This window comes from Oncorhynchus mykiss, chromosome 6 (genome assembly GCF_013265735.2).
Source record: "Oncorhynchus mykiss isolate Arlee chromosome 6, USDA_OmykA_1.1, whole genome shotgun sequence".
In the NCBI taxonomy this organism is placed as follows: domain Eukaryota; kingdom Metazoa; phylum Chordata; class Actinopteri; order Salmoniformes; family Salmonidae; genus Oncorhynchus; species Oncorhynchus mykiss.
Window position 1 is genome coordinate 34352427 of NC_048570.1, and position 16221 is coordinate 34368647.

Sequence of the window (16221 nt, forward strand, 5' to 3'; positions counted from 1 at the left end):
TTCTCCACGGCGTCTCCAGACACTGTCACGTCTGTCACGTGCTCAGTGTGAACCTGCTTTCATCTGTGAAGAGCACAGGGCACCAGTGGCGAATATGCCAATCTTGGTGTTCTCTGGCAAATGCCAAACGTCCTGCACGGTGTTGGGCTGTATGCACAACCCCCACCTGTGGACATCGGGCCCTCATACCACCCTCATGGAGTCTGTTTCTGACAGTTTGAGCAGACACATGCACATTTGTGGCCTGCTGGAGGTCATTTTGTAGGGCTCTTGCAGTGCTCCTCCTTGCACAAAGGCGGAGGTAGCGGTCCTGCTGCTGGGTTGTTGCCCTCCTACGGCCTCCTCCACGTCTCCTGATGTACTGGCCTGTCTCCTGGTAGCGCCTCCATGCTTTGGACACTACGCTGACAGACACAGCAAACCTTCTTGCCACAGCTCGCATGGATGAGCTGCACTACCTGAGCCACTTGTGTGGGTTGTCTCATGCTACCACTAGAGTGAAAGCACCGCCAGCATTCAAAAGTGACCTAAACATCAGCCAGGAAGCATAGGAACTGAGAAGTGGTCTGGTCACCACTAGCAGAACCACTCCTTTATTGGGGGTGTCTTGCTAAATGCCTATAATTTCCACCTGTTGTCTATTCCATTTGCACAACAGCATGTGAAATTTATTGTCAATCAGTGTTGCTTCCTAAGTGGACAGTTTGAATTCACAGAAGTGTGATTGACTTGGAGTTACATTGTGTTGTTTAAGTGTTACCTTTATTTTTTTGAGCAGTGTACACACACATTCCTGCCGAGGCGCTTTTAAATGGATAGTTGTTGGCTCAATGACTGGAAGTCTATGGGAACAGCTAGCATGCTATTGCGCTAACGCTAGAGGAACTCTACATAACAAATGCACACAATTCTCCAGCCTTACCTGTAGTACTCGACGAAAGTGGTCGTTGAGCCGTCGGCCATGGTGAAGGTGTCTTTGGGGGACTTGCCCCACTCAATGTCGTCGATGCGGTAGGTGCGGTTGTTGTATCGGGTGATGACAATGCTGCCTATCAGCTCTTTGGTGCACTCATCCTGGAAGCTCTCCCTGCTTTGCTGGTAGATCACGTTCCTGGATGGGAGAGGGGTCAAAAGGTCAAAGGTTACCAATCAGGGCCCCGCAACTCACCCCAATTTGGCCTGAAAATCACCCCATTTATACTCTGCATGTCATTCCATTTAAAACCTCAAAGTAAAAAGAATGAAAGAAAAAAACAAGGGAATAACACTCGCACTTGTCTTTTTATTCTACCACTGACTTTGCTGATAAATACTTTTGAGGAAAAATGTACTTACTATGTGGTTGTCTCACCTAGTTACCTAAAGATGAATGCACTAAGTCGCTCTGAAAAAAGAGCATCTGCTAAATGACTAAAATGTAAACTCATTTGTTCCTTGCATGTGGCCCCTTAGTGCCCTAGCCTTGACATAACCCGAAGTCTCAAGTCCCTGAGATAGTATGTCTCAACCACTTTAAAACGGTGTCCAAACCTCTATGAGCAGGCAGATTTACTTTCCGTGAAAGCTTGTTGATGTGTGTGGAAATATACAGTTGAAGTCGGAAGTTTACATACACTTAGGTTTGAGTCATTAAAACTAGTTTTTCAACCACTCCACAAATGTTGTGTTAACAAACTATAGTTTAGGCAAGTCGGTTAGGACATCTACTTTGTGCATGACAATTTTTCCAACAATTGTTTACAGACAGAATATTTCACTGAATCACAATTCAAGTGGGTCCACGTTTACATACACTAAGTTGACTGTGCCTTTAAACAGCTTGGAAAATTCCAGAAAATGTCATGGCTTTAGAAGCTTCTGATAGGCTAATTAACATAATTTGAGTAAATTGGAGGTGTACCTGTATTTCAAGGCGTACCTTCAAACCCAGTGCCTCTTTGCTTGACATCATGGGAAAATCAAAAGAAATCAGCCAAGACGTCATCATTTTTTTTTTAGACCTCCACAAGACTGGTACATCCTTGGGAGCAATTTCCAAACAGCTGAAAGTACCACGTTCATCTGTACAAACAATAGTACGCAAGTATAAACACCATGGGACCACGCAGCCGTCATACCGCTCAGGAAGGAGACACGTTCTGTCTCCTAGAGATACGAGTCCAGTATCGACATAACCTGAAAGGCCGCACAGCAAGGAAGAAGCCACTGCTCCAAAACCAACATAAAAAAGCCAGACTACGGTTTGCAACTGCACATGGGGACAAAGATCATACTTTTTGGAGAAATGTCCTCCGGTCTGATGAAACAAAAATAGAACTGTTTGGCCATGATCATCATTATGTTCGGAAGAAAAAGGGGGAGGCTTGCAAGCCGAAGAACATCCTCCCAACCGTGAAGCACGGGGGTGGCAGGATCATGTTGTGGGGGTGCTTTGCTGCAGGAGGGACTGGTACGCTTGACAAAATAGATGTCATCATGAGGTAGGAAATTATGTGGATATATTGAAGCAACATCTAAGGACATCAGTCAGGAAGTTAAAGCTTGGTCGCAAATGGGTCTTCCAAATGGACAATGACCCCAAGCATACTTCCAAAATTGTGCCAAAATGGCTTAAGGACAACAAAGTCAAGGCATTGGAGTGACCATCACAAAGCCCTGACCTCAATCCTATAGAAGAATTGTGGACAGAACTGGAAAAGTGTTTGAGAGCAAGGAGGCCGACAAACCTGACACAGTTAGACCAGCTGTCAGGAGGAATGTGGAAGGATACCCAAAACATTTGACCCAAGTTAAACAATTTAAAGGCAATGCTACCAAATACTATTTGAGTGTATGTAAACTTCTGACCCACTGGGAATGTGATGAAAGATATAAAAGCTTAAATAAATCATTCTCTACTATTATTCTGACATTTCACATTCTAAAAATAAAGTGGTGATCCTAACTGACCTAAGACAGGGACATTTTACTAGGATTAAATGTCAGGAATTGTGAAAAACTGAGTTCAAATGTTTTTGGCTAAGGTGTATGTAAACTTCCGACTTCAACTGTACATAGTGTATCAATGAATATGCTATTTGTAAATATCTCTATGACCAGCATAAGAATACAGCCTGTTTACATTTTTATGAACTCATCACATACTGTAGACAGTGCATCATGTGGATATGCACACCATGTGAACAAATAACTGGCAAGAGAAGAGATTTATCATGCATATTTTAGAGTATCACAAAAGTTAGTAAGTTACGTAATGCAACAATGCTTCTATGTGGTGTAAGGTGCACTGAAATAATCTCACATGCAGTCGAGGACAGAGTCATTTCGCAGCACTTTGTGGGACACATCCACCTGGAGGTACAGGCCTCCGTCAGTGTGCTTTATGCACGTTGAGTAACCTGGCCACACCTGCAACCTAGGATAACAGAAGACAGAAACCAAGGGGCTTGTGTCAACTGCTATGATCATTGAGATTTCAATTGGAGTATAATTTCTAATCTAATCACTTACCGATGCTTCCCAAGTATGACTGCGCTTTTTGGATCGTAATGATTCCGCCCCACAAGCTTCAGTCCCAGGATCTTCATTACCCTTGACAACACACATGAGGAGAACAATGACTTGTTGCACCAGACAAATTTAACATTTGGTAAAGCCAGTGAGATGTTTTTATTTTTACAAAAATACAAAACGCAACAAAGATTTTAATGAGTTACAGTTCATATAAGGAAATCAATCAATTGCAATAAATTAATTAGGCCCTAATCTATGGATTTCACATAACTGGGAATAGAGATATGCATATTTTGGTCACAGATACACAGCATGGCCAAAAGGATGTGGACACCCTTCGTATTAGTGGATTCAGCTATTTCAGACACACCCGTTGCTGACAGGTGTATAAAATCGAGCACACAGCCATGCAATCTCCATAGACAAACACTGGCAGTAGAATGGCCTTGCTGAAGAGTTCAGTGACTTTCAACGTGGCACTGTCATAGGACGCCTCCTTTCCAACAAGTCAGTTCATCAAATTCCTGCCCTGCTAGAGCTGCCCCGGTGAACTGTAAGTGCCTTTATTGTGAAGTGGAAACATCTAGGAGCAACAACAGCTCAGCAGAGAAGTAGTAGGCCACACAAGCTCACAGAATGGGAACGCAGAGTGCTGATGCGTGTAAAAAAAAAAAATGTCTGGCCTTGGTTGCAACACTCACTACAGAGTTCCAAACTACCTCTGGAAGCAACATCAGCACAAGAACTGTTGGTCGGGACGCTTCATGAAATAGGTTTCCATGGTCGAGCAGCGCATACAAGACTAAGACCATCATGGGCAATGCCAATCGTTGGTGTAAAGTGCAGTCATTGGACTCTGGAGCAGTGGAAACGGTTTCTCTGGCGTGATGAATCACACTTCACCATCTGGCAGTTCGACAGACAAATCTGGGTTTGGCGGATGACAGGAGAACGCTAACTGCCTGAATGCATAGTGCCAACTGTAAAGTTCGGTAGTGGAGGAATAATGGTCTGGGGCTGTTTTTCATGTTTCAGGCTAGGCCCCTTAGTTCCAGTGAAGGGAAATCTTAACACTACAGCATACAATAACATTCTAGACAATTCTGTGCTTCCAACTTTGTTGCAACAGTTTGGGAAAGGCCCATCCCGTTTAAGAATGACAATGTCCTCATGCACAAAGCGAGGTCCATCCAGAAATACTTCTCGAGATCAGTGTGAAAGAACTTGACTGGCCTGCACAGAGTCCTGACCTCGACCCTATTGAACACCTTTGGGATGAACGCCGACTGCGAGCCAGGCCTAATTGCCCAACATCAGTGTCCGACCTCACGAATGCGTGACAACTCCTTTTCAAAGAGTGGATCAGGCTGTTGATTGTGGCCTGTGGAATGTTTTCCCACTCCTTTTCAATGGCTGTGACACGCTCTCGTACACATCGATCCAGAGTATCCCAAACATGCTCAACGGGTGACATGTCTGGTGAGTATGCAAGCCATGGAAGAACTGGAACATTTTCAGCTTCTAGGAATTGTGAACAGATCCTTGTGACATGGGGCCATGCATTATCATGCTGAAACATGAGGTGATGGTGGCACAACAATGGGCCTCAAGATCTCTTCACGGTATCTCTGTGCATTCAAATTGCCATTGTGCTCGTTGTTCGTAGCTTATGGCTACCCATACCATAACCCCACCATGGGGCACTCTGTTCCCAACGTTGGCATCAGCAAACCGCTCGCCCACACAACGACGGTTGGACGTACTGCCAAATTTTCTAAAACGAAATTGGAGGCAGCTTCTGGTAGAGAAATAAACATTAAATTATCTGGCAACAGCTCTGGTGGACATTACTGCTGTCAGCATGCCCATTGCACACTCCCTCAAAACCTGGCATCTGTGTTGTGATAAAAACTGCACATTGTGCCCCTGTGTAATAATCATGCTGTTTAATCAGCTTTACATGTTGCATTTATATTCTTGTTCAGTGTATAATTCGCTACTTCAGTGAAAAATCTTTAGGATTTAGGGGGAAATGGAATGTTTTAAAAAAAGTCTGGTTTTCTGTGTAAAACAGCTGAAGCCTGGCAATAAAGCATGTTTTTGCATGAAGCTATCAAGCAAGCACAATAGATAAGAGATTAGCTCATTACTGACAATATGGGTACACTAAGGCCAGCTTAGCGCACAGAGAACTTCCCTCATAAGTAGACCACAGGCCTTTTGTTGAAAAACACCACCAATATATCCTAATTTAAAGTGAAAATGTCAATTAGTGGTAGGCAATTAGCGGTTTATATTGCAGCACCAGTGTGTTATTATTAGATTCAAAATGGAATCAAACAGAAAATCAGCAGGAACTACACAAACTTGTCCAATAAGAAACATTGTTTTCCATTGTAAAATATTTTGCTACAGTGTGCCCTAATGATGGCTAAGTTTTGCCCTAATGAATAAGGACGGCCCTGTCACCTTCTCAGCACCACGTTGTAGAAGGGGATGCACAGGTCAGAGTTGGGTGGAAGGATCTTAGTCATCTGGACCTTGATGTCAACCTCCTGGTTGTCAGTGCGTCTCACACTCTTTAGGTGAACCACCTGTATGGAGGAAAGATTAACATCACAACATGGGGCACAAAGGGGAAGATGGCTAAAGACAGGAGTGTAGCTGCCCTATGTGCCACATCGGTATTGCGCGTTAATGTTGGGTCTAGTTGAGTGAAGACACTTTTAAAACAGTAGTTACTATAACTATAAGGTACTAAACGATATCATAACCGCCATCGATAAAAAACAGTACTGTGCAGCCGTCTTCATCGACCTTGCCAAGGCTTTCGACTCTGTCATATTCTTATCGGCAGACTCAGTAGCCTCGGTTTTTCGGGTGACTGCCTTGCCTGGTTCACCAATTACTTTGCAGACAGAGTTCAGTGTGTCAAATCGGAGGGGATGCTGTCCGGTCCTCTGGCAGTCTCTATGGGGGTGCCACAGGGTTCAATCCTCGGGCCGACACTTTTCTCTGTATATATCAATGATGTTGCTCTTGCTGCGGGCGATTCCCTGATCCACCTCTACGCAGACGACACCATTCTATATACTTCCGGCCCGTCCTTGGACACTGTGCTATCTAACCTCCAAACGAGCTTCAATGCCATACAACACTCCTTCCGTGGCCTCCAACTGCTCTTAAACGCTAGTAAAACCAAATGCATGCTTTTCAACCGTTCGCTGCCTGCACCCGCACGCCTGACTAGCATCACCACCCTGGATGGTTCCGACCTTGAATATGTGGACATCTATAAGTACCTAGGTGTCTGGCTAGACTGCAAACTCTCCTTCCAGACTCATATCAAACATCTCCAATCGAAAATCAAATCAAGAGTCGGATTTCTATTCCGCAACAAAGCCTCCTTCACTCACGCCACCAAACTTACCCTAGTAAAACTGACTATCCTACCGATCCTCGACTTCGGCGATGTCATCTACAAAATTGCTTCCAACACTCTACTCAGCAAACTGGATGCAGTTTATCACAGTGCCATCCGTTTTGTCACTAAAGCACCTTATACCACCCACCACTGCGACTTGTATGCTCTAGTCGGCTGGCCCTCGCTACATATTCGTCGCCAGACCCACTGGCTCCAGGTCATCTACAAGTCCATGCTAGGTAAAGCTCCGCCTTATCTCAGTTTACTGGTCACGATGGCAACACCCATCCGTAGCACGCGCTCCAGCAGGTGTATCTCACTGATCATCCCTAAAGCCAACACCTCATTTGGCCGCCTTTCGTTCCAGTTCTCTGCTGCCTGTGACGAATTGCAAAAATCGCTGAAGTTGGAGACTTTTATCTCCCTCACCAACTTCAAACATCTGCTATCTGAGCAGCTAACCGAGCGCTGCAGCTGTACATAGTCTATCGGTAAACAGCCCACCCATTTTTACCTACCTCATCCCCATACTGTTTTTATTTATTTACTTTTCTGCTCTTTTGCACACCAATATCTCTACCTTTACATGACCATCTGATCATTTATCACTCCAGTGTTGTTAATCTGCAAAATTGTAATTATTCGCCTACCTCCTCATGCCTTTTGCACACAATGTATATAGACTCCCCTTTTTTTTCTACTGTGTTACTGACTTGTTAATTGTTTACTCCATGTGTAACTCTGTGTTGTCTGTTCACACTGCTATGCTTTATCTTGGCCAGGTCGCAGTTGCAAATGAGAACTTGTTCTCAACTAGCCTACCTGGTTAAATAAAGGTGAAATAAAAAAAATGTAAAAAAAACAACTCAAATGCGTAAGCAACCGTTCCCGTTTTGTGTATTTACAAGTATAAGCCAATTATCTGCACATAATTAATACACATCTATAGTCACAGACACAGTAGGCCAGACAGAGAAAAGTGACATACCTCTTCCATCTTCACAGGGAGGTAGAGAATTGAGCCATCAAAAGCAACAACCTCCCCAGTAGTGGGGCGATGGTCCTTCATCATGCCAAATCGCATACCCATCGACTCCACATTAGGACTGAAAAGTGGGACAAAATGTAATAAGTTACTCCTCTTTAACAGACCAAATGATATTTCCAGAGCAGATATTTTACACAGGAATGCTGCATAAAATATGAATGCAGCTAACACTTTTAACTTAATACATGTACTTACGTGAAAGTGACATGGTACTGATAGACTGCCTCATTCCTGCAGTGAATGGTGATGTGGTTTGAGCCTATGGGCAATGGGGTTCCTTTGGTACCAGTCTTGTGTAATGTTTCACTGCAAAGGGAGAGGAAATAACCTTTCAATGAATAGGCATAACAACAGTTAATAGTCCTCATAAAACAATTCATAATTGACCTAAATACATTTCTGCCTCATTTGACTGCCTTCAACGACAGTAACATCATTTTAAGCAACATAATTTGCTTCATAATAGATGGTTTCATTACATGGTTTTACAAATAATGGTACTTTGATGGTACTTACCAGGTGGCCTCCATCTTAAGTTCTCCCTTAGTTAAAGAGCAACCTGGAGTCATATGAGCCTCTTTGGGTAGGGATGGAGGGAGAGTAGGGGGCACAGTGGGTCCCCTCCCAGCACCCAAGGGGTGCATCGACGCTCGTCCCATTCCCACCATCTGAGATGGTACACCTCGGCCAAGGAAGCTGCAGACAGAAACAGAAGCATTACAAGTTCTTCATTAAATTAGTTTTAAATTCCCATCCATAACTGCGTTAAATAATATGTATTAGGAAAAAAAGCTGCTATCGAATCAATCTTACTGCTCATCTATTTGTCTGAAGAAAAAATTCTCAATTTTCATTATCTGGCCTAGTTGTCTTTGAATTATCGGGAACGAACCTTGACAATGAGTCACACCGAAAAGTGGAAAGTCTGATTACCTCCACATTAACAACGGATAATTCAATAATAATTTGAAATGAGATGGGCATATACTGAAAAGGATGGGGATATGTGAGAGGGACCTTTGTATGTGCACAGCATGAATGATGCATTCTAGAAGCATTACTGTCAGGACCCTAAGGACCTTAGTAGCATGGAGGAATTGGCCTGCTTTAGCAACAGGTTAAGTCGCAGGGTTTGAGCTCATCACCTTCTTCTTCTCACCTGTTACCTTGGCCCATCATGTCCTCAGGAAATCTGTCTCCACCCGGGCTGGCAACTGCCACTGCTCCAACAGGGGCTGTCTGTGGTTGGAGCTCTGCTCCAAAAGCACCCCTCCCTGGGCCAAACACCAGAAAAAAAAACACACAATGAGATTCAGTGGATTCATCCTCAAGGCCTCAGTTGGAGCATAAGGAAATCAAGCAACATCCCTACATATTTTAAAGCTCAAATTACTCTTTGATTGTCTACATTTTGAGTGCTCAGAACTTAGAGGCTATGTTGGATAAGGCAAATCTATTTATTGCATAACAAAAATGGTTCAACTTTAGTGCATCAGAGTTAGGGAGATTCATTAGAATTTATGTTTTTGCGCATTATTCCAAATTCCTATTTTTCGTTTTTATTAGTGTTAATGTCCGCTTGTTCTCATATCTTTTTGAAATTGTCTCCTTTGCTGCGTGCACCTTCCATTTACAACAGAGATCTGTATATAAAAGATGAGATGCACTTGTCTCCACCCTAACAATGGGAAAGGCTGTCCTTAAGGCGGGGAGGCAAGAGAAAGCTAAGGTCCAAAATAAGCCCATAGAAACGCATTTTGCTTATTTTGGACAGATTTTTGCACTCTCGCTTCACCTCTTCCTCTGGTTTACACACACACACACACACACACACACCAAGCCCCTCCACCTGTCACTCACACCAACAAAGTTGAGAGATCACATCTTCCTCTCTGACAAGCGGTTTCAACTCGTCATTTGCATGAGAGGTTTGGTCGAACAGAAATTGTTTATATGGACACCAAAACATACTGAGACATTATTTTACTATAATAGAGGTGAAGTTAACTTTTCTAACAATACTTTTTTTATGCCTCAACTACTCAAATTGCACGCAGAGCAGACACTATGAAAACAAGAGTATCAATGGACATTGATTATGGTAAATTAATGCAGTTTGTCGCACGCGACATTTGGGTACCACATACTGCTAGCAGCATTTTAGCCAAAGACTTATAGTAGCTGTCTAGTCTGTTTTATAAATGTGCAATAAGTATAAAACAATTACATAAGGAATTGGCAACTCGTTCTCATTCTGAGAAATAAGGTAGGCCACTTGATTTCAACATCTAAACAAAGAGGACAGGCTAACATGCTTTGCAAATAGTTGGCGACAGAGAAGGGTGTGCACATAACAATTCAACTGTTCAACCATGTTATCTAGAAAATAGATCCAAGTTGGCTAAACTTTAAATAAAGATTATCTGGCTAATCACTAGCACATGGGCTTGAGAGATTGCTGATGAGACCTGTGTTACTTCTCTATAGTTTAATGCCTGCTACAAGAAGTCATTATTGGTGAATGTGCATTATGCATAGTTCTAGTTACATTTGTAACAAAAGGGCATTTTCATAGACTTGACAGTTCAGTGATTATTGCAACAAAAAAACAGCTGTTTGAACTATTTTGATAAAATGATCATGGTTGTGGCAGGCTTATATACACTACATGACCAAAAGTATGAAGGCACCTGTTCGTCGACCATCCCATTCCAAAATCATGGGCATTAATATGGAGTTGGTCCCACCTTCGCTGCTATAACAGTCTTTCCACTAGATGTTGGAACATTGCTGAAGGGACCTGCTTCCATTCAGCCACAAGAGCATTAGTGAGGTCGGGCACTGATGTTGGGTGATTAGGCCTGGCTCGCAGTCAGCGTCAGTGTTAAGATTTCCCTTCATTGGAACTAAGGGGCCTAACCCAAAACATGAAAAACAGCACCAGACCATTATTCTTCCTCCACCAAACTTTCCAGTTGGCACTACGCATTCGGGCAGACAGCGTTCTCCTGGCATCCGCCAAACCCAGTCCCTCAGACTGCCAGATGGTGAAGCATGATTCATCACGCCAGAGAACGCATTTCCACTGCTCCAGAGTCCAATGACAGCAAGCTTTACACCACTCCAGACTAAGTTTTGCATTGCGCATGGTAATCTTAGGCTTGGGTGCGGCTGCTCGGCTATGGAAACCCATTTCATAAAGCTTCTGACGAACAGTTCTTGTGCTGACATTGCTTCCAGAAACAGTTTGGAAGTTGGTAGTGTGGGTTGCAACCGGGGAGATGATTTTTACATGCTTCAGCACTCAGCAGTCCCGTTCTGTAAGCTTGTGTCATTGGTTTTTAGGAGCATACACCCATGTGGGTGATTGAAAGATGAACTGTGGTCCACACTCCAGTCGGTGGTGTTAATGCACCTGAAAGTCGGTTGCCAACCGCCATATAAAGTCCAAAGAAGAAGACTGAAGGAAGAGAGATTACTAGAAACTAACTCGGTTTACCTTGTGTATTTCAGGTAAAATAACCCAATATTTATAACCCAGGACAAATTAGCTAGCACCTGCAAACTAGCTAGCTAAATGGCCATGAATGTTTCATGTGTTTCGACAAATTAATATAGTTGTTTCAGAGTTTGTTTTGATATTTCAACCTGCGTCTTCTGCTTGCGTCTGGTGTGGATGGACAAAATCAACATGCGCACGTGTCCTGTCTAGTGAGAATGTGACAGTTGACCGGGGCAGCTCTAGCAGTGCAGAAATTTGTGAAAAACTGACATGTTGGAAAGGTGGCATCCTATGACAGTGCCACGTTGAAAGTCACTGAACTCTTCAGTAAGGTCATTCTACTGCCAATGTTTTTCTATGGAGACTTCGTGGCTATGTGCTTAATTTATACAACTGTCAGCAACAGGTGTTGCTGAAATAGCCAAATACACTCATTTGAAGGGGTGTCCAAATACTTTTGTATATATAGTGTATTTAGCCTAGGTATAACGTCACAAGCCCTGAATTAATTATTTCTGACTGTTTGAAATGCAGTGTATTTTACCTTTACATTTTACAACAACGCTTATTTAGAGAAAACATTTTTTTTTATAAAAAAAATAAAAAATCTAGATATATTGTGAATCGCCCATATGTTAGAGAAAAAAATAGATGATTTTTAGGCCATAATGCCCAACCCTAATCAGAGTGCATCAATATGATGGATTTCCAATCTTCTAATTTATTAAATGTAAAGGCCAACCATTACTTTTAACCCATGCCGGAGGGGAACACGTGATACTCTCTTCCCAGTTAGTTTCATCCAGTATGCCTTCATCTATGGACTTTGTCCCAAATGGCAACCTATTCCCTTTTGACCAGGGCCCATAGAGAATGGGGTGCCATTTGGAATATAAACCTAGTTTTTCATAAACTCAAGATTACTCACCCACTGGCAGCCCTCCCCTGCCCCAGGTCTTTGAGGGATCGATCCCCATGCCTCTGAACATGGACACCAGCGACGATCCCTGGCCTTGGGTGGACATGTCCACCTGCCAATTACAATATCGTTACAAGAGCTATAAGAGAAAAAAATAACTTGCCTCAAATGGTATATTAACAATTTAAAATATTTCATCTGCCCTTGATTGAGCTTGCATGGAACTAATAGACTAGTCCAATAAGTGCAAACCTCCTTGAACCCTGGTCTGGGTAGAAGTTAGGAGAAAGACTTTACAACCCCAAGGAACACAACACAAACCTGTTTGGCTACTACTTCCTCTTCTGCCTGCAGACTTGGCATCTCTTCAGGCAAGTCTTGCTTTGCAAGCTGACCTGGAGTTGCTTGTCCAAGGTGAGGCCCCAAACCAAGAAGGGGTTCCCCTCTTGCCACACCTACGGTCGGATCAGCTGTCGAGAGAAGCCACCCTCTAGGGCGGTTAATCCCACCATCTTCTGATGTAGGCATGGGTATCCCCCTGGCAAAGCCAATGGAGGGATCGCTCACTGGGAAGGGCACTCCTCTCCCGTACTGCATAAGCAGTGTATCACCAGCGGTGGTGAAACCCCTGGCTCTTCCTAAGCTAGCAGACCCATCTGTTGCAAACATAAGGCCTCTGGCTCGTCCTATTGCTGGTTCATCTGAACGCAGTCCCCGACCCCATGCTTGCTGCTGCAGCCAAGGAATGCGGGTTGCACCAGGGAGGCCTGGGAAACAAGGCTTCTTTGGATCCATTCCAGCTAGCTCCTCTCACATGCAATGCCTGTAGTGCAAATGCAAAGGCTTATTGGCAAGGGGAATTGTGTAAACTTGCTAAACCATGTGAACGCTCCAGATGGCATGTCATTTGTATTTAGTCATAATGAAAGAACTAGCTACTTTGTTAGTATCAAAACATTTATGATAAATGTATTGATGGGGCAAAAGACAGGGAGCATCTTGCCGAGTGTGCCTTACTCAGACTGAGAACCACCTCTGAGTTGAGCACAATCAGCAAGGTGTAGACACCATTATTGTTAATGTCAGGTCAAATGTCGCAATGTCTATCTCGACGCTTGCGCAAGCGGTTGCAGCCAAGAGGTGTAATCATTACGCAGATTCTGTTGCAAAACGTTTTGCAACAGAAACCGTATACGCCAAACATACAAGTTACTGTTTCCATAATGAATACACCCGTTGGGAATAGCTAGTTACCTGCCTGCATATTTTCTCCCTAAAATGTACGAGACTAATAGCTACTTGCTAGAATAGATGGTTACATTTCACACCAAAGGTATATTAAATATTGCAATAGCTAGCAATGTATGTTTTAGCAAAAGCGAATGAATGTTAATAGGTTCGTCATTAGCTAGCTAACGTTAGCTAACTAGCGTGTTTGCTTTTGATTACAAGCAAATGCACCAGGGGAAAAACGGGAGCCGAGAGATAAACATTTTTAGGAACTTAAATGCATATTTCGTTGCTTCGTACGTTCCTCACATTTCAAATATAACTCCAAACCTTATTTTTCTTATACTGACTTTAAATGCGTATGGAGCACTTTCTTCTCAACATTGGTACAGACCTTTTGCCATCTGTAGTCAAAATTACCGGGAAATGTTTGGCCGCCTGGACACGCCCATGGTAATAAACTATTGGTTAATAGAACAAATTTGTCAAACGTGTACAGGCTCTCGAGAGCTGTCAGTAACCATGTTTCAGTCACTTGTTTTATGGAGTAAAGTAGGCTAAATGTCGGATACAACATTTCATGATAGGCTGATGGATGGAAAAATAAAACATTTCGGTAAATTTTCCAAATGTCAACAAATCAAAATACGCAAGACAAGGTGGGATCTTTTTGTGTCGGTAAAATGAATTATGCGAGAATGTCGGCGGATACGCATTTATGCACAAATATTGACATAATAACCATCAAATCAGATCATATCGTAGTAAATTTGGGAGTCACACTGTGACATTTGTGATTTTGTGGTCCACAATAGGAGTTTTCGGGAAACAGTTTAGTCCTGTGGATTTAGAGATAACTTCACATGGTGATGAAAGTGCAAGGTTGAGTTTGATGCTCTTTGGAGTAAATATCGAGGGTATTATTCTGGTGACGTGATAATCAATGCTTGGCTGCCGTTGGACAAATAAAAATAATCTCGCTTTTTCCATAATAATATGAAATAGTATCATGTAGTCTATAAATACGCTCTAGCCAACAGCGCTAGCACCAAAAAAGTTGAGTTGAAAAAGAGATGGGAGCCCATTTAATTTTTTTTTTCCGGCACCTGGTCATTTAAAACCAAAATGTATTTTTATATGCACTATGTCATCATGCACAGCCTTTTATCTGCAACAAGTCAATTTGATGGAAACATCTCTGGTGGGAAAATGCGCATGATTTTATGCCGATTTTAGAATATTTGCATGAAATTCTGTCAGCAATTGGATGGAAACCTAGCTAGTCTGACAAAATACAAGTGAATGAAATATATATATGTGTGTGCGTGCGTGTGTGTATGTATGTATGTGTGTGTGTAAGAACATTATAATGCAATACTTTATTTGACAGCATACATTTCCACAAATGATGCAGTAAAAATGTTATCTATTTTATAATATTTTACATGATTTTGTAGAAGATGCTATGGACAATTCTAAACATGCCCATCATTGCCATGACCTGTAAGACAGTTGTTTTACATGCATCAATGCTAATCATCAGTCAGACTTACCATTGACGTTGAAGGTTATATAGTATGGTTATAGGCTACAGTAGCAAGCCGTTTTTATGTATTTCTCTGAATGTATAAACTCACTAGAGGGCACCTGAGTCAAGTAAAACGTTTTGTCTTGTGACTTGTCATTGCAGTCCTCTAAATCTTCTGATGCTGCTTCTGGATGATAACAGGATAGAATATATGCCTAGGTAAATAAAGGTTTAAACAAATATCACCAAAATCAGCAGCACAAATCACTTGAGTGGAAGATGGAAGTTGGGCCTGCTGTTTGGATTACAGTTCCTTCATACTTTTGATAGCCGTAAACAAGGGGATGTGAGATATTTGCTTGATGTGTTGCAACGAGATAAAAAATTGAACATACCCTGTGTTGCAGGCAGTTGCCATTTTTTGAGTTGTTAAGATAATTGATCATACGTGGTCACACACGGCAACTGAAATATGGTAGTCACGCGCGATATCTCAATTGGCCCATATTGATGAAAAGCAATATCTTTAGGGCCTGTACATGTTCCATATTATCAGGCAGGTGTTCTATTTTAGCAAAAGCAGTATCACCTGTAGCCTGGTGCAGCATCGTGACTACATGGCTGAAGCATGGGCTTGCCCCTCGGCATTGTTTACCACAATGGGCTAATCATTAGCTAGTTCACAGACACTAAATATGATCTTGTTGCTTATTTAATGTCCTAAAAAAACTACAACGGGCACTAATAAAATGATGTGATTTGTGTTCGTAAATACAGTGTTATTGTGTGAATGTTACAGTGAATGTAGGCCTACCGTTTATGCATTCGAATGGCTGACGCGCTTCCCGCGGTTACTTTTTTATTGTCATGCAACTCAAGATTATAAAGCGCTGCCAATTGAGCAAAAGTTGAGAAATAAATCATACAGCACTGAAAAGCTGGGATGCTGCTCTGTTAAATAATTGCATTCAAAACTGTTGTATTTTCAGAGATTGCGTTTAGGAATGTTGCGCAGTGACTGGGCCTATTAGAACACATTTCTTTCCACTCAGCAATC

The 16221-nt window shown here is 42.5% G+C and overlaps 1 protein-coding gene across 1 annotated transcript in view; it reads right to left on the bottom strand.

Annotated features, from left to right (window-relative positions):
* piwil2 (piwi-like RNA-mediated gene silencing 2) overlaps positions 1-14063 on the bottom strand; it is a 35308-nt gene extending 21245 nt beyond the window's left edge. The window contains 11 exon segments of the mRNA NM_001124242.2: positions 923-1111; positions 3302-3415; positions 3511-3591; positions 5983-6107; positions 7926-8043; positions 8181-8291; positions 8502-8681; positions 9145-9259; positions 12416-12518; positions 12728-13229; positions 14031-14063. Of these exon segments, the coding sequence (NP_001117714.1) occupies positions 923-1111; positions 3302-3415; positions 3511-3591; positions 5983-6107; positions 7926-8043; positions 8181-8291; positions 8502-8681; positions 9145-9259; positions 12416-12518; positions 12728-13201 (1610 nt within the window). The 5' untranslated portion in view covers positions 13202-13229; positions 14031-14063.
* Positions 14064-16221: the final 2158 nt, after the last annotated feature.